Source organism: Osmia lignaria, chromosome 8 (genome assembly GCF_051020975.1).
Source record: "Osmia lignaria lignaria isolate PbOS001 chromosome 8, iyOsmLign1, whole genome shotgun sequence".
Lineage (NCBI taxonomy): Eukaryota > Metazoa > Arthropoda > Insecta > Hymenoptera > Megachilidae > Osmia > Osmia lignaria.
Genome location: NC_135039.1, coordinates 12,052,351 through 12,071,279, shown reverse-complemented (window position 1 = coordinate 12,071,279; position 18,929 = coordinate 12,052,351). Strand labels below are relative to the sequence as shown.

Sequence of the window (18,929 nt, the reverse complement as noted above, 5' to 3'; positions counted from 1 at the left end):
ATACATAGGTGTCTAAAAATAGGCCCTTCTATTCTGTTTGAATCTCAACGAGATAACAATTGCTGGATCTCTATAAACAAAAGATAAATCAAAAAAATTTCGAAGAAGGGGACATCGCGATGGCGCGGGGCGAAGTGATCGGAGGGTGGTTGATTGTTCTCTTCGGGGAGAATTTCAGGAAACGGAAAACGGTTTCCCACGCTTGCTAGGTGAGAGCTGTCGGATGTTGAGATTGGCGGGGAACGGGCCTCGAAAATAACCAACAATAAGCGGGAGAAGGAAGGAGGAACGATTCGACGGCTCTTCCGATTCGGAGGTGGGGGTGGGTTCTCGCTACTTCTCCCGGTGCTTTTGCTTTTACGAGTCCAGTGTGTTTCGCCACCCGAGAAACCCGCGTGCGTTGCGTTCGAACGCGAAGGTAGGTGCCCGTGATCGTGATCCCAACGAATATCGCCCCTCAAGTGACTCGAGGGGTGGAACGAAGATAAATTTCCTACGGATGTAATATTTCGCGAGGGTACATTAGCGTCACTCTGATACCAGTGTGAAACGGTAACAGGTCGTTTTCAGTATCTTTATATTTTCGTTTATGACAATGATGAATCACTTTTGTGCCCTCGTAATCGGCCAATTCTATCGGGCGTCAAAGACAGAGCACTGTTTAACAGTGCAATTTTATACGGATAACGTTTCACGAGCCTCCTCTCGACCAATTACCCTCACACTCATACCTTCTTCACAGATACGTTTTCGCCCAAAGGTCAATTGCCCGCCATAAAATGTTAGATTTATTAACGTTTCAAGCTTTATAGCTTGATGAAACTGTAATGTGTATTTTCAGACGATTCAGATGATCTAGTTGGTATTTTGAATTTATTCTTTCTCTGTTATTAAATCATTTCCATTTGCTCTTTCGTAAATTATTTGAAATTCGCGCCATTTTTTAAATCGCTAAAAAATTAGCATCAGCGCGAAAATAAATTTATAACCTTTCTTTAGTATCTTGAAGTGATTCACGTTGATAGAGCATTTTTACCTTACCATGTGACGTCATACTACTAATTAGTATACAATTATTTATCTAATCAATTTATTTTGGTTCTCTACAAATCCTGCAGTTATTATCGCTTTATATTTTGAAAATGGTTACATATATTTTTAGCTTATAATTAAAATTTAAAGATTATAAAAAAAAACCGAACATTTTAACCTCTTTTCGCGCGATTTTCGTTTCCGGTATCCGATCGAACCGTTTGTTATCGCACGACACAATGAATATTCAAATATTTGCTTTAAGCGCGGGAGAATTCGAAAAGTGTGGTTCGTTTGTTTTTCCAAATGCTTCGGCGATTCGAAGAAAATTCGTTTCCCCTTCGCCGCGTTCCGCTTGTATTTCCTCGAGAATGCGCGGCTTCCCGCGGAGTGTCACTTCCGGCGAAAAAAAAGCCGCGTCGGTAACGAGCGATTACGAAACGTATCTACAATCGCGAATTCGGGTGAAAGCGATTGTTGGTAACGATTATCGACGTTAACGTTTCAGCGTAACCAGAATCGACGATACTTTTTTTCTGTATCGATGCGAAATGAACGCGACACCTATTGTAGCTCCATGAAAACAGGATTTCCCGAATTATCAGTCGCATTCTTTCTCCCCTGGACGGAAGATCGGTATCGGATTTCAATGTTGTTTAACGTGCTCCTATTTCGAGCACGAAGTGACGAAAGTACTTGATACAGCTTGATACTTGAAAACGTTATTCATATAATATGCAAATCGTGGCCAACAAGTTTTTATTGGCACCTGTTACGATTATGTATCAATAGCAAACAAGAGGAAACGTCCAGGTGGTTTTTGAAACAGGTTAACTTCCGGAAGGAAAATGCCAATGCAGCTAAAGTGGCCCCAAATTTTTATTTTTATTTTTATTTTTGATATTTAATATAATCCTATTGCAAGTGATAAAAATATATATATATATTCAAATCCCCATTTGGGGATCGCGGTAGCAAATAATATAGTATAAGAATTCGTGGTCCTTTCACTTGCGAGAAACGTTTACGCGGGAAAATTTGATTTGATATTTATATCATTATTCATATCTTTTACTTATGTATTAAATTACTCTTAATATTAATATCCTCAAAATTAATATTTTGAGAATCCCTGCTATCCCAATAGCGCCATTTTCCTTAGAGAAGTCAGAAGTCTACTTTACTTAATTCTGTGCATATAGGTTATTTTATATACGGATTTTTTCGGATTGGCACAGCAGAGTCGTATTTCCGACAAACTTGCAACATAAGCATCATCCGAATACCAACGAATGAAATCTTGGAATAGATATGAGTTATGTAAAGGGTACGGAGCGTAGAAATTGTCTCGGAAAACAGCAATCTGGACTTAAGTAACCAAACTTATCTTTGATAATTATTTTTGAAAAAATTATCAGGAATATGGAAAATCTGTTATAAGTCTGTTGTTAAATATATCTTAAGTAATATCAAAATATTTTTATATTTTTTTTCTGTAACAAAATGGCGGTACTGAGGCTGCCTTACTGATGCAGTTATCCTGCACATCCTATCAGAAACATCCACTGTGAGGCAGCTCCAGTGCCGCCATTTTATTACATAAGAAAAATAAAAAAAATATTTTGATATTCCTTAAGATATGTACAATAAATGATGTATAACAGATTTCCTATTTACTTGATGGTTTTTCCTCAAAAAATTATCACAGATAGCTCTGATTTTGCAGGTTAGATGTAGGCTCCTTATGCTTATCAGAAGAGTAATCGTTTGCTGGATGGTCTGGTCACGTTTTTTCTTCGACGGTCTGTCGAATCCGCGAATTCACTTGTAATCCAATACGACCCAGAAGTATATACCATCGGATGCCTCGGGTCATGAGGTGGAAGAGGGAGAGATGTAGAGATTTTGCGGACGATGTAGATATATTCGGAGGAATTTCGCAGCAAAAATAACTGCGGTAGACTACCGGTGGCTGCTCACCAGGGACGCGTCAGAGAGAATCCGAAACTTTCATAAGATAAACGCGCGCTTTGCCCCATCTCGCTTATGCGAGGATGTATTACCTTCCTTTTTCAATTCTTCGCCGTTTCGCCCGAGTTTCCTGCCAGCGTAACCGACTTACACCCTACCAATTGATGCAACACACAAGATGCAATTATTTTTATTTTCGTTTCAAGACAAGCAATATGTTGCATTGCCTTTATTTTTGTGCAGAAAAGTATCATGTACTTGTAGTTATTAATTGCATATACTTATGTGACTCACTGTACGGTTTAGTTATCGCGCGTTACGCCATTCATCTGCGATAAGAATACAAAAGAATCTTATCACAAATGGATGTATATACGTAACTGACTCATTTAAAAGCACCTTTGCTACCATTAAACGTTGGTGGTAATGTTTGAAACATAAAATTGGAAAATAGTAAATTGTAATTCTTGGTGATGCCTGGTTGGTAACTTGATACCGATCGATTAATCGTTTCATTAAATTTCTATTTATAAACCAAGTGTAATATATTTTAGAAAAGAAAACATTCTGTTCATCTATTTTTTTTAGACTTTCTTTTCGTACACGTCGTGCCTGACATTACAACGCCTCCCGCAAGTGGTTGTGTACACGGTAAACAAGACGTTTCTATTTCTAAAGCTCGTATACAGGGTGAGTCACTATAACTTTGTGCCTTAAATAAACTGCTTCGCTATTGACATTAGGAAAAAAGTGTCTTAGAGAAAAGTATGCTCTGATCAATGTCACGTATTTGGTACACTGTTTTGTTTTATTGTATTAAGTATGTCAGATGTCTTATTTGGGTATGTTTCTTTAGATATGAGGATGGGAGGTTCTAGGTTAGGCTTTCCCTAAGTTGGCATTGGGCTCTCTTTAGATACTCCTTTGGGTCCTCCTTAGGCTCTCCTTGGGTTTTTGGTCCTCCTCAGGATATGCCTAAGTTTGCCTTGGATTCTCCTTGGGTTCTTCTTGGATACTGTCTAGGCTCTCCCTAAATACTCCTTGGGATCTCTTTGGATACTGTCTAGGCTCTCCCTAAATACTCCTTGGGTCCTCCTTGGATACTATCTAGGCTCTCCTTGGGTTCTCCTTGGATACAGTCTAGGCTCTCCCTAAATACTCTTTGGGATCTCTTTGGATAGTGTCTAGGCTCTCCCTAAATACTTCTTGGGTCCTCCTTGGATACTGTCTAGGCTCTCCCTAAATACTTCTTGGGTCCTCCTTGGATACTGTCTAGGCTCTCCTTGGGTTCTCCTTGGATACAGTCTAGGCTCTCCCTAAATACTCCTTGGGTCCTCCTTGGATACTGTCTAGGCTCTCCTTGGGTTCTCCTTGGATACAGTCTAGCCTCTCCATAAATACTCCTTGGGTTCTTCTTGAATACTGTCTAGGCTCTCCTTAAATACTCCTTGGGTCCTTGTTGGGTCCTCCTTGGATCCTCCTTAGACTATCCTTGAACTCTCCTCAGGTTCTCCCTAGAACCTTCCTAAGTTTCTCCAGAAATCAAAGGTGGGAGGCTTCCAGCTCCTCTGAACCAAGAAAAGGTTGTATTACCAAGTGTACTCCAAGGATTCTATAAAAAGCAATGCTTACTTTCCCGAACACTCAAGATTCCTAATATGAATATGTAAGCAGGTTATTTAAGATGAAAAGTTGCAATGATTCAGCGGTTGTATGTCAGTGAACTCAAAGTATGTCTGACGATGAGAAGTGCTGAGACGGAGCCAGCAATAACGTGGCGGAGTTAAAAGCCCGCAGTTTTAACAGTATTCGTTTCTCAATAGCCAATCTCTTGCATGTTGGCACGTAGTCCGGAACAAGGGAGCCTGTTTCCGTTAAAGCGATCGCCATCGGCATGGAATATCGAATATCCAAACAGATTCGCGATGGATCGCGGTAATTCGTGACCCACTTGCCTCTACGAAATTGTTTCAGCCTTTCGATGCTTCTATATGCCCACGATCCATCGGATGAAAATTTCAAGCTAACGATGAATCATCGTTGTTGGCTTTATAGTTGATTTCTGTTACGAGATCGCCTTCTGTTCGATCCTGTTCTTACGACCAACATATTCGCGTGCCAATCCCGTTTTCTAAGCTCGTAATTAATCTTTGGCCAGAGTCTCGAAAACAACGGAACTGCTAACACAAGGCAGATTTGTTGAATTTTCGATGTTGCTAGTCGTGGACGTTTAATTAATGTTCGATTAGCCGAATAATTTACCGTAGATTCATACCCGTGTTCACTTGCCAAATCGGTAATTATACTAACTTCTTATTTGTTTTAATTAATCTGACCCAATTCCTCGAAGGATACTGATTTTTTATTCCTTAGAAACATCTTTACAGTAGATGTTCAAATTAATTGCCAAATTACATTTATTATTCTCTATTATATTTCAGTGATTGAAAATCGTTCGTAGAGAAAAGCGAGTATGTCCACGCAGAGGGCAATGTTTGTGAACAAACAATTCAACTCTCCTATCAACTTGTATTCACCGCAAGCGATACAGGAAACGCTGGATAGACAGACCCAAGTATTAGCTAATGGGGCAGTTGGGTAAGTGAATGTTTCATTAATGCTGTTAGTCCAGAGGCACTTCTTAAGTTCTCCTTAGACTGCTCCTAGGACCTAGGCTGTCCCTGGACCCAGAGTACTCCTTAAATTCTCCTTAGACTGCTCCTAGGACATAGGCTGTCCCTGGACCCAGAGTACTCCTTAAGTTCTCCTTAGACTGCTCCTAGGACCTAGGCTGTCCCTGAACCCAGAGTACTCCTTAAGTTCGTCTTAGGCTGCTCCTAGGACCTAGCCTCTCTCTGGACCCTGGGCACTCCTTAAATTCTCCTTAGGCTGCTTCCAGGACCTAGGTTTTCTCTAAACCCTGGGCACTCCTTAAGTTCTCCTTAGGCTTCTTCTAGGACCTAGGCTCTCCCTAAATCCACGGCACTTCTTAAATTCTCCTTATGCTGCTTCCAGGACCTAAGCTCTCTCTAGACCTTGGGCACTTCTTAAATTCTCCTTATGCTGCTTCCAGGACCTAAGCTCTCTCTAGACCTTGGGCACTTCTTAAGTTTTCCTTAGGCTTCTCCTAGGACCTAGGCTCTCCCTGAATCCTGGGCACTTCTTAAATTCACCTTAGGCTGCTTCCAGGACCTAGGTTTTCTCTAGACCCTAGGCACTTCTTAAGTTCTCCTTAGGCTACTCCTAGGACCTAGGCTCTCCCTAGACCCTGGGCACTTCTTAAGCTCTTAAACTCTCCAATGAAATCCAGATTTATTCCAAAATGCTAGAATGTCCCAGAGTAAGTCGCTAATGAGGTAGTTAAAAGCATAGGAGAGACATGAACCACCTTGCGTCAATCATAGTGGACGCTACAGCTGTAGCTCCACGTGTCCTCCTACAGATCTGTATCCCATTGTTTTGTCCGGTCGCGGGTCGATGAATCAGCCATCCCATCGTCATTGGCGAGTCGACTGTTATTTTCAGAGGGCCGAATCACACGGGTTAGAAATAAACTTCGGTCTCAGGCAAACCGTTGCGCAAAGCCGCGAACACTGTCGTACTTGACTTAGTTTCGTGCATGGTGGCCTCAGGGTGCATGGTTCGCCACCGGTTCTCTCTCGCGTCGTACACCCTGTCTCCTCTCTATCAACATGCTCGCTCAAACAAGGTGATACTTGCTCCTGAACTTCTTCTTCATTATTTTATTTTCAATTGGTTTATCCATGAAGACGTTTGTTTTAATACGTTCATCGTCGAAGGGGTGAATCTTGACCCAGACCTACCAAACGAACACGGTGCCTCAACTAAAATCGGTGACTTATCTTTCCAGGATCGATTTCAATCAGCTGGCCAAGCCGTCGAATTTACAAAACAGCGCGGTTCTACGAATGCTTGAGGAGGAAGAAGCGAGGCAACGAGCTGGTCAGCCCAGTAAGTGAACCAGATTGTGCCTTCAAAAGTGTCGTTTCTTGCTATTATTTGGACTTTTCGCTTCAGGAATATTTAACACACGCTTTTAACAACAGACACCGCTTCAAACCCCTTGCAATTGTACAGTTTAGTCGCAACGTAGGCTTCAGTTTTGAGAGAACTCTGGGAGGACCTGGAAAGAAGTCTAAGAAGAATGAAAAAGATAGAGTTTGAAGCCTCCCACTATTTGCCTTCCTCTTGACTAACAGAAGCCTAGGTTGCAAGCGACTGTACTTGTATTTTCTCTGCATATATTTACACCCTTCAGTTATCTCTGTAAAGTATAAAAGAATTTGATGGAAAGATTTCAGCTTTGGAAGCACAGAGTCACGCAACTAACAAGAAGCAAATGACTGCAAGTGGAAGGGAGACTAACATCACATGCCAGCAAAGGTGAACACTAACAATGTTACTTGTGCATGAAGCTTTATGGGGTAATTAATTTTGCTTTACACCCTTCAATTTCCACAATTAACGACTAATTCGAACATTCATTTGTTATAGCCATTGGACGTATTTGTTGACCAGGTCATCGCCTTTAACAGAATAGAAAATTACTTGCAATTTGTATAGAGGTGTAGGGTAACCCAGTGGGAAAATTGTAACTAGAAAACATGACGTGAACAAAATTAATAGATAATGCTGTGTCATTCTTTGCTCGAGGATCCTCCTTATTGGCCAGTTACCAGGAGAGCTCTAAAATCGGTGGCCAGGTCGATAACGAAAGGTACAGGTGACTTCGAGGTAGCATCAGTTGTTGGCCAGTGTCCGTTTTGGCAAAGTCGTGCCTCTTCTTCGTTAACCGAGTGACTTGTTTTATGGAAACAACGATACAATTTTGGGCAGAATAAGGCACCGATTTGTTCCTTGGCAAACGTATAGAAAGTGTATGTATAAGTAATAAGAGGAAGCATATTTCATACAAATGGTGCAATTTTCCTGCTTTCCTTCAGAATAGTATTTATGTACGTGACATTGTGTTGCACTAATCCATCAGAACAATTTGTGCAGGGTGCTTCTTTTGAATAATTATTGTGTTATAAAAATTATAGTTACCATGATCTTCAGGACATTATTTAGAAAAATAATGGTACTTAAATTCTAGAAAGAGAGTTGAGTGCCATTGGCATTTAAAAGTGAACTACTCTTATTTCTAAGAGATCAGTTTCAATCAAAGCATAAAATATATTTTCAATTTTCAACAAAATTAAGTTCTCAGACCCAGTTAGGAGTGAAAATGACCCAGCATTCATCTTCCAAGAGTTGAACATCTGATCACCTCAAGTTTGATACATTCTGTATAGATCACTATCCATTAACTTGATACAAATATGTCCAAGGATAACAAATTTCATGCTTTTTCTATGTATTAATGAACGCAGTTGGCCAGTATCGTTGGACCGTGTTACGTTCCTCGTGTTTGATGAAAAGAATCGTGGAAAAGTGTAGTTATTGCGTCAATAAAACGAATTATTATTCACACCGCTGTACAACATGATGCTGGCGGCCAAGTTTATATTTACGCGATTATTGCTGAAGAATTCACATGATTTCGGTACGACCTTGCTGGTATATTCTTAGATTCTTTCGTTTTGGAACCTCGGATATTGGATATCAACCATGAACACACAGAAATAGAAAACAATTTGTTGGTTCAGTGACGTAGCCCATGTATCCAGCGAGTTAGGGCCACTTAATGTCATAGAAAAATTCAAATTTATTAAATATCAAGGTTTTACAAACAATCATGTTTCTAGCATGCTTCTTATCCTCCAGTTATTGTATTTTTTTTTTTTTTATTATTTAATTAAGAATGATTTATTGCAGGTCTTAAACGCGTAGCTTGGCCACCACCCCCGGAAGACCAGGACTTTGATTTTGTAGAACAAGGACCTGTCCAAGCGAAGGTAAATCCTCCACCGAAATTTTCTTTTGTACACACACATAATTTCTATTGAAATGATTAGAACTGGTTACCTGTGTGTGTATAACGGTGACACAATTGAAAAGTCAAACTTAGCACACCTTTGAAACGATAGCGACACCATGAAGACCCTAGTTTTCTGCATTTTTGAACGAGTTACCTGTGATTTTTGTATTATTTTGTACCTGCCTCTTCGTTGTCTGCTCGTGCATCTGCATCAACCACCCCTGTCACGTTTTTTCATCCTTTTTTTTTAACAAATCTTCCCCTGGTTACTTGCCTGCTGTTACATAGTAAGGTCCAATATGGTTTTTTTAAGCCTAAGATGAACTTAAAATAATTCTATATTGTACCAGGGTGTATTTTATTCAGTTCCTTCAGTTAACTATACTTTTAAGTACTTGGTACAGTTATCTGTAAACAGCCAAGTAGGAATATTCATTATTTTGCTTTGGTTCAAGATCCTCCCTTATTCCTAACACAACCTGAAAGGCTGTCAATAAACTTTTGGACCTTACTATTACGTGTATACGTTGCAAGTAGCTGTAGCACGCTGTCAAGATGTAGCATAGTCGCCTCCACAATATAGTGAGATCATGAATTTCTTCAGAAGTCATAGGGACCCTAAAACAGGACATAGTGATAGGGTCCCTAGACTGAGGGAAAACTCTTGAATGATCTTGAAAGTTTAAATAACGGCCTCACTGTATTCTGGCTGTGGCTACATGTTCCCAAATCACGTTATACCCACGACATCTCATTGCGGTTGACTACACCACTGTGGCTGTCGAGGCGGATGTACCGAGACAATTCTCTCCACCGAAGTCGGGGAAACAGAATTCGCCAGTTGTCGCGGCGGCAGTGCCTTTGAAAAATGCCTCTGTTTTCCGAAAGACCCGTGGAATCGGTGAGCGCGCCTCGTACCAGAGCAGTCCTTCGTCAGGTTCCTCGCCTCAGCCACCGTCGATCGCACGTACCTCGGCCCAGAGCGGTGCCCCCTCGTCCCCGTCGCCGGTTAGCCCTGGTGGAACTCTTCGGCAACCATCGCACTTCCAACACCAACCCGTGCCTAAGGGCTGGGCACCGGTCACACCGCCGGCAACGTCCCCGGTATCTCAGCCTGCCTATTGGCCCCACCAGCAGCAGCAGCAGCAGCAACGACAGCCGCCACAGCAGCAGAATCAACGTCCTCAGGTAAGTGGGCAATGCATAGGTGTCGACTTGCAGTCTCAGTATCACCTGATGAGCATCTTTAGCTGATCACTTGGTGTCAGAGGATCTTAGATAAAGTTGGGAAGCTCTCCTCCAAGACGCTCTCTTAGTTTAGATAATTAAGAGGAGTTGACACCTATGCGCAATGTAGAACCTCGACAGCTGGATCACTTGACAGGAAAGGTGTACCCTCCAGTGTTCTGTGTGTGATAAAATGTCTCCTTATCTTCTGAGAAACAAGCGTGTAGTCAACAGCTGTACATATCCAAGGATATGCTCCCCCTATGGAATGCAATTATAGTTGAAGGATCTCTGTTCCATTAGGATCATAAAATTCGTTGAATTGATTAAATACCGTTGTTGATTGCAGCAACAGCCTCAGAATAGTTACTCGCCGCGACAGACACCGATCCAAGCACCTACAGCGTTCGAAGCGCCACCCTCCACCATCACACTTCGCCCGGAGCCTCCAATTTCACAGGTTTCTCTACCATCAGAGTATTCCATAACGTGTTCGTAGCAATGTTAATTGAAATCTAGTAAGAATTGAAACGTTCGTTCAGGCGCCAGCACCAGTTTACCAAGCACAACCGGCCGCGACAAAGGCTCCAGTAAGCGGCAACATGAGGGGAGACCTAAAATGGCCGCCGCCATCGGTGAAAGCCCAAACAGAGGCCGAGAACAGAGCCAGGATGGAATTGGCGAAAGGTCCAGCGGTCAGGCCTCGTCGGGTGCGCAAGGACTACACCGGTTTCTTCGCTCAACACGCTTTGACCAACACGTACCCGGGTTACCGAGCTCCACCAGGAACTCAATACTTCACTCCTGCCTATCAACATTAGCTAAATTCTATTTTGACGATCGTTTACTTTGCTCCTAACCGTCTCCTGAGCTCGATGTTTCATTATTACCTGCACAACCATAACGCGCTAATCAAATTAACCCAAATACGAGAGCTGCGTAAATACTTTGTGAAAATTTGCTCAGGTCTGCTGTCGTTGGATTTCAAAATTTATTTAAACAATAGTTAGGACAAATGTTGGTTTTCAATGGGACTTAGAACTGTACACGGGTCACGTGTTCTGCTCTTTCAGTTCTTTGTTCAAAATTGGCATGTAGAGACTTGTATATATCGAGATTGATGAAATAATTGCTTTTCAGTGCCATCGTCAGGGCCGTCTTTAGAGTTCGCGGGGCCCGGGGTAAAATTCGGTACAATTGGGTACAAGCAGAGATCTATTCTGATAAAATTGTGAAATAGAAATGCGAAAGTCTTTCACGTGGGGCTTGAACAAGTGCCCAGAACCCATTAGAGACGGCCCTAGCTGTTACCCTAATATAAATCAAAATTAATTGAAATATGAGTTCTGACAAAATAAGGTGATAAATGGGTTGGTATAAAAGAACCCAACGAATAACGAAAATCGATGAACGAATGTCGAATAAAAAGCGAAAGAAGTTTGATAAACTAAAATTGTTAATATCGAGATAGATTTTATAAAAAAATGAAAAGTTTTAATGACCATATGTCTATTAAACAACTAACGGGAACTTTTTAATAATGTAATATATTGATGTGTATAAATAAAAATATATTTATAAATTGAAATAGTGAAGCGTGAATTTTGTTTGTTTAAATAAAATTTATTTTGGTATAAAATTAGAGTATAATGTCACGATGTCGCTTTTATGAATAATCGTACAAAATACGTGTTTATTTATGAATAATGTGTAATATATATTTTGTACGACTGCTAGAATAAATTATATTTTCAATGATATACAATAAATTATATTTTTTATTTATTCATAAACTTGCTGTTGGGAATCAGAAATATAATAAGTTATTTAAATAAATGCAAATTAGCAACTATTATCGTTCATTTTTTTTTTTTCTACACTCGCGTTTATGAAGTAATCATTTTCTTGTTAAAACACTATACATTAAAACAATTTAATCACATTTGTTAACCTACCGAGGAATATTACATTTGATTATAATTTATTTGCTAACAATGTTCCCTGAGTTCGTCTTGTTTTCGGAATTCAAGTGTACTGTAATAATTGCAAACACTATTTTATTTTAAATAAATCATTAACAAATCTATAAAATTGAAATTTTAAAAACTGTATTCAAAATAGCACTTTTGTAAGGAAAGCTTTATCAGATTAACGTGCATAATACAATTAATTGTTCATTTTTTCATATCAGCACACAGTATAGCAGTGGTATAAACCTCATATTTACAACCGTGTTAACACTCAGTCGCACAGTATCAATCAAATACAATATTAGAAAAATAGAATAACGATAATATAAATTCGTTTAACATCGGATATAATAAAGCTTCTATAAAATGCCCGGATTTTATTTAAATCTTGCTAAATTTTCAATCAATAAAGAATCGACCATGCACGTGTTAGAAAGCTAAAACGATAAAATTATACTAATGAAAAACCATGGGTTTGTTGAATAGCCTGCAGTAACTTGTATCGCAATCTTTCTCGGGTTTGATAGCGTGGCAGATCAAGTAAATTAAAACATGTATGAGCAACGGGTAATAGACGCTCGTCGTGCATTGGTTGTATTGTAATCTGAAATGTAAAAAATGTAAGATACAACAAATGATAGAAGAATAGAAAATTTATACAACTAACCTTGATTGCTTGCATACCCTGGATAGGTATTCTATCGCTTCCCGTCAAAAATAGTAAAAACTTTTTCTTTTCTTCCAATGTAAGTTCACGGAACACCTGCCAGAACATTATAATAGTAGGATCACTCTTTGTGTATCCTTCTTTATAAGTAGCATTCTTTTCCAATTCCTCCCAATCGTAATCCTCGTTCCCTACCACCACAGCCATAAGTTCGTGACTGTGAAATAACTCCAACACCCTTCCACCACAGACTTTGTGGAAACCTTTATGAAATTTGTCAAAATGTGGTTCCACGGATTTATTTAATATATAATCTACGTATAAATCAACAAACTGTTTTCTAAAAAAAGGAAATCTGTTAGAACGTATGCGATAATAAACATATGATGAAATGTATGCACATACTTATTATTTAATGTAACAGGAACTTTGCTACCGCCTGGTATAAGTTCAAATATTCTCTTTTCACCGAATACCTCTCTAACCACCTCAAAGTGTAAGCAAAATATTTCCTCAAAATCTTCATCTTCATAGTCAAGTATATTTTGCATACTCCTAAAACGATATTAGTAGAATTAATTGGTAATTATAAATTGTATTTTATGCTCTTATTTAACCCATTTGCTACCACGATTCCCAAAAGGGGATTTGAATATACATATATATATTTTTATCACTTGCAATAGGATTATATTAAATAAAATGTTAAATAAAAATTTGGCAATTAATGGGTTAATATAACTTACTTAGCAAGTAACGGCGACATTTCTTTGATGTCATTCAGTCCAACTGGTTCGTGTAACAATTTTTTATACAGGGCTAATGGAAATGGTAAGTCAATGATGATAAAATTGTAAATGACAAGTCCGCAGAGAATTCCAATTAAGAAGTACATGTTTTCATCTTCCAAAGAGTCTTCGCTGAACCAAATAATTCTGGATTCCTCATATTGTTTAAACATTCCATACTTGGGATCAAGGATTTCTTTCAACAGAAGCATGAAAAATTCTTTTTTAACTCCACCTGCATCTTCAGCTTCCTCACCATGGAATTTTACCTTAAATTAATTGACAATTATATTTTTCAGCTCCACCCTGCTGTCTAATTACACCAATGGACGTGATTATACTTACTCGAAGAGGTTTCTTCAGGTCACTGGAGTCGTAATGAGACAATTCCATCAATGTATCAGCGACTATATTTTCTCTTGAAACATTTAACATCACAAATTGATTATGTTGCCGTGAATCGACGGAGAATGGGTCAAAGAACATTTGATTCATAACAGCCCTGGTTGCAGCTTCGTTCATCGCTGATTGCATCTGATACAGATAAATGTCTATAATAATACAAAAATATGTTGCACACAGAATAGCTTGTTTCTAACCTGTATAGCTTGGTCCGTTTCAAGTAAAATGGTTTTGGCTTGGGCATCGAGGAGAAAGGGGTAATGGCAGAAGACTCTGCGATACTGAAATGAATTATTAAAATTAACATGAATTTAAAATGACATACGAGCTGTTCGCAGGCCAAAGTGTTTAACTCCACTTCTGAACTATTCATATATTAGAGTTAACCGTTTTGACAAATTTGCAGCTCAGATATTTTATATTATTCATAGATGTATCATTGACATACAGAAGAAGGTCCTAAAGTCCACTTGATGTAATCACCTCTAATGTCTATATATTCTATTAATTCTGGCACGTGAAACGTGGAATAAGGTACTTTGTTCCCGGCATCGCCTTCGTTATTTAATTTATTTAATAAGTGTAATAAGTCTAAAACAACTTGTAACGTATCATCCCATATTACTTCCTATAAAAAGTATCACAACATTTTTAACATAATACATAAATACATTGCTTAAGTTTCCTCTTGACAATGATTGTTACCTTGTTTATTTTAGACTTCACGTAATGTAAAACAATAAATTTATGAATTCTAACTAATCTTTCAAAATAATGCGTAGATGCTCCTAACCACCAACTCGTTATAATTTCAAGGATCTCTGGTTTCAACGACAGGACAGCTTTGCAAAACGGTGTATGCAAAACGGTGCAATTAAGAGGATTCGCAAAACCATGGTACAACGGTAATATCAAGTAAATTCTTAAAGCTTCCGGACAGACAGCCTTTAACGTGAAATAATTAGATGAGGTAAAAGAAGGGATTAAGCTCTCTGTTATGCAGGTAAATATCTGAAAACGAATAATCAATTGCCTGTAACATGGAACTTGGAAACATTTGAAATTTTCTTTATCTCTTTTTATATACCAATTCCTGAATGGTTTCGTTAACCAATTCTCTAATAATCCCGAATAGCCGACTTGCGTCATCGAGATCCACTCCATGATGCTTCTTTGTGCATCCGTAATGGGCATCTTTATTAAGTAAAAATGATCCGGTCACGCAGGACTCGCTTTTAAATACCGTCTCTAAATACCTGTTAGGATATTAATGCAGAAAATTTGATGAACCTTATTATTAATAAAGGAAGGAATATAAAAATCAGCTACATTAGACACATCTGGAACGTGTACTAACTTAGGTACTAACTTTGCTACTCACGTCATAAGTTCATGATCAACAGGTGAGTTTGGAGGAACTCGTTGACACGCCATCAGTTCTTCTTCGGTTATTACAAGGATCTGAGAAGATGGCTGTAATATTCTACAATCGTCCGGTTCTATGTTTGTCTGTGAATAAAACGTGTAACTGAGGAATGCGAATGAAACGTAGATATTACATAGTTGAAGTATACCTACATCTCGTGGAACCACTGTGGCGAAACAATGATCTCCGCCAGTGAAAATATGCTTGACAACATAGTTTATTTTGTAGGAATTGAGGCCATCGAGATCCATCATTGAGGAACCATTTGGCGCAACCCATGGACCATGTACCACTTGAGGAACTGGTACACTTCGTGTAACACTATTACCTAGTTGTCCTGCACCACCTAAACCCCATGCATAAACTCTACCTCGTGATGGTACCAGTCCCAAGGTATGTCTTTTACCACATGAAATCTACAAATAAAATATTTATTCAACACCCTGTATGATATAGTAAATTTAATTTTCTAATTATAATGCACCTGTGTAACTGTGCTGCCCATAAGTTCCATAACTTGACGTGGTAAGATTTCATTGGTATTGCTTCCATGTCCCAACTGGCCATACATACCAGCACCACACGTGAATACTCCACCGTCCTAATGTAATTCTTATGTAATATTATAAGGGAAACTATCACTAAAAGAAATGATAATACTTACCACTGTCAAGAAGACAGAAAACTCTTCGCCACAAGCAGCATAACATACCCTTGCATTTTGTAGAGTTTGTAATTGACATGGTAAATTTCTACTTCGCGTGTCATTTAATCCTAACTGGCCAAATGTATTCTTTCCCCAGCCAAATACAGCCCCTGTAGAAGAGTTAATACAATGGAAACAATTCTTCATTTATTACATTACTTGTAACATTACCTGATTTTGATATAGCCAAGCTGTGGTAACCTCCACAGGCAATCAAAGAAATAGGAACACCAGCTAAACAGCTGATAAGTTTAGGCTTTATTTCGTTTCTAACGTCGGTACCTAATCCGAGCTGTCCCTCGCTATTTGAACCCCAACTGTATAATTTTCCATCGTTTGTTAATGCAAGTACATGGCTCATACCACAGGCTACTTGTACAACTATACTTGTTCCTAATGTTTTTACCATACGTGGAACAGGTTCGATTAAATTCTTGGAATTTAAACCTACAATTATATCAAAATACAATGTTAAAAGCTAATGGTTATAAAAGTATTTAGAAACATTGGTATCAATAATTACCAAGTTGGCCTTCCGCGTTAGATCCCCAACTAAACAGTTGGCCCCATTCATTTACCGCTAAAGTGTGACGTGCTCCACAGGCTATTTTTTTAAATACAAATGCATCTAATCCAGGTATCAATTCTAAATATAAAATACAGTTCGTTAAATTAGATGAATACAGTATAGGAATTATTTTGCAAGATATACATACGTAATCTTTTTCTTCCTTTTTCATGCCCAAGTTGTCCATAATCGTTGTTCCCGCATGAATATACTTCACCATCTTGAGTAATAACTACAGTGTAGTTTTCACCACATGCAACTACAAAACGATTATTATACAATGCAACTGTTTTACATATGAATGCTTCATCTTATAATTGAATACTTACTTTGTTCAATTTCTGTGGCTTTTTTAAAATCAACCTCACGGGGAACTAAAATATTTTCATCTTCTATACCACCCAAACCCAATTCCCCGTGTATAGTACTACCCCAACAAAACATATCTTTGTCTGTGAATGAAGTATATTCCACTGCTATAACAGGCTCATAGGCCAAACGTCGTTTTTTATTCCAGTTTGCCTGTTTGCATAATATTATATAAATAATGTGTAACAATTACCATATTTTTATTTAAAATCTACATTCATTTTTATATCACATACAGTTATTTCTACTTTCTTTAGTATAATGGGTATATTATGGTAAACAATAGTACTTTATTGGAGGTAGCTTGGAAGGTTGTATCTGAAAGGTACACAGATATTATTTTGTTAAATACATTATAAACAAAGTAATAATTGGTCATTTTATTATTGTGTTATTATAACAGCAACAGCACTCAGGTGCAACCTTCCAAATTCTCTATAATATTAGATTCATTGGATTGTAAATATTAAATTTTAGTAAAACATTTTTTCAAATTAAGACTGATGTTCCAAAAGCATGCGCAACATATAGAATCATCAAATACAGTGAAGGAGAATGAATCTAAGATTATGATTTATTAAATCTATATCCACATCTAGGATTACACGAAATTAAAAAAAATTATTTGCATTGCATGCCGTGTGGTTTATTATTTTATTTTGTTATATTATAAAAGTATAACTAAACTGTGAGGGATGATTGAAATGTAGTTTAACACTTCTCATGCTCGATAATACATACTTTTAGGGGATTGTACAGCAAGGTAATAAATGCTTATGATAATTTTTAGATGGAAACAGGTATCAATAACTAACCATATTTTTCTGTTTCTCTCAAACTGAAAGCATCAGAGATGTGGATGGGACATGCTATTTATGAAAGACATGTGGTATGTCCTAGAAATAACGTTTCTTATAATTTTCCTATAATTAAAGCTTTTTAATACAGCATTAATGATAAGAAAAACACACTTTAGTAAGTGACAGTATTTCTCTAGAAAAGTTACATATCATTAGTAAAACATTATTTCTAATTTTGATTCTGGTTTGAATAGAAACATAAATATAAAACGTTTTGACACACGAAATTTAATTCAATTACCATTTCTTCTAATTACCAGTAATTAAATTTAAAAAATATTAATTTACACGAAGAATGACATTGCGCAAAAGTTCCTACCACGCTCTAAGCGCAATGCACGTGAACAAATTGTTTTTTATCATTGTACCTGCTTATTTTATCATAAATAGAATTTTGTTCAATATAGGTTAAGAGAAACACAAGAAATTTGAATAGTTTAAAGTACGGTAATATTTAATGAATCGAAAAAGTAACAAATTAAGAATGAAAAAGTAAACGGGAAAATGAAATGCAGCAAATTTCACTTATAAGTAAATAGCAATTTATCCTTGTAGTAAGATCCACACATTATGATAGTTTTCCTCGTTACTTACATTTCTTATAGACACAATTATCGTTAACAAGAACAGAAACTTTTTAATGCAGTATAGTTTAACTTGCAATATACACAAAACGCTCTTTGGGTATAATGAACAGTTAGTATCCTAAGATTGCAATCTGAAGAATAATAAAACCCAGGATGTAAATCGCAATAAAACGTTAAATGGACAAAGTAAAAGTACAAATTATGCAAAAAGACGTGTATGACATTCCAGAAATGATGTTGAAGAATTTTATTAGCAATGGAAAATTCTGGATTAATAAAGAAGAGCGGACAAACTTTCCAACAGAAAATGATTTGCTGTAACCCTTTTCTGGAATATCGAGAACACTTGTATTTATCAGTTACATCTTAGCAAATTTCGTTAAATGATCTCTTTTGAAGCAAACGTAATAATAAA

General features: G+C 37.8%; 2 protein-coding genes and 1 long non-coding RNA gene across 8 annotated transcripts; 1 reads left to right on the top strand and 2 right to left on the bottom strand.

Annotated features, from left to right (window-relative positions):
* The first annotated feature begins 261 nt into the window (after window positions 1–261).
* On the top strand, window positions 262–12,045 carry LOC117606652 (uncharacterized). Of its 6 annotated transcripts, none has more exons than XM_034329379.2 (7): window positions 262–418; window positions 5,445–5,601; window positions 6,875–6,975; window positions 8,842–8,921; window positions 9,833–10,132; window positions 10,521–10,631; window positions 10,714–12,045. In XM_034329379.2, the coding sequence occupies exons 2-7, from the start codon at window positions 5,477–5,479 to the stop codon at window positions 10,990–10,992; spliced, it is 996 nt and encodes a 331-aa protein (XP_034185270.1). In that variant the 5' UTR covers window positions 262–418; window positions 5,445–5,476; the 3' UTR covers window positions 10,993–12,045. The 6 variants fall into 6 exon arrangements, with proteins under 6 accessions (XP_034185270.1, XP_034185273.1, XP_034185272.1 ...); XM_034329382.2 differs by lacking the exon at window positions 262–418 and adding an exon at window positions 3,504–3,654; XM_034329381.2 differs by lacking the exon at window positions 262–418 and adding an exon at window positions 3,674–3,693.
* Window positions 8,791–10,647, bottom strand: LOC117606658 (uncharacterized). The gene is made up of 2 exons (XR_004582008.2): window positions 10,506–10,647; window positions 8,791–10,432 (listed from the first exon to the last, which is right to left on the bottom strand). It is a non-coding gene; the product is annotated as an uncharacterized LOC117606658 (long non-coding RNA).
* Herc4 (HECT and RLD domain containing E3 ubiquitin ligase 4) lies at window positions 12,040–18,053 on the bottom strand. Its single transcript, XM_034329359.2, has 18 exons — window positions 17,883–18,053; window positions 17,028–17,220; window positions 16,847–16,957; window positions 16,654–16,776; window positions 16,302–16,577; window positions 16,089–16,240; window positions 15,909–16,025; window positions 15,577–15,840; window positions 15,380–15,507; window positions 15,086–15,254; window positions 14,704–15,009; window positions 14,447–14,626; window positions 14,196–14,279; window positions 13,942–14,130; window positions 13,555–13,865; window positions 13,214–13,363; window positions 12,809–13,148; window positions 12,040–12,745 (listed from the first exon to the last, which is right to left on the bottom strand). The coding sequence occupies exons 1-18, from the start codon at window positions 17,883–17,885 to the stop codon at window positions 12,593–12,595; spliced, it is 3,249 nt and encodes a 1,082-aa protein (XP_034185250.2). The 5' UTR covers window positions 17,886–18,053; the 3' UTR covers window positions 12,040–12,592.
* Window positions 18,054–18,929: the final 876 nt, after the last annotated feature.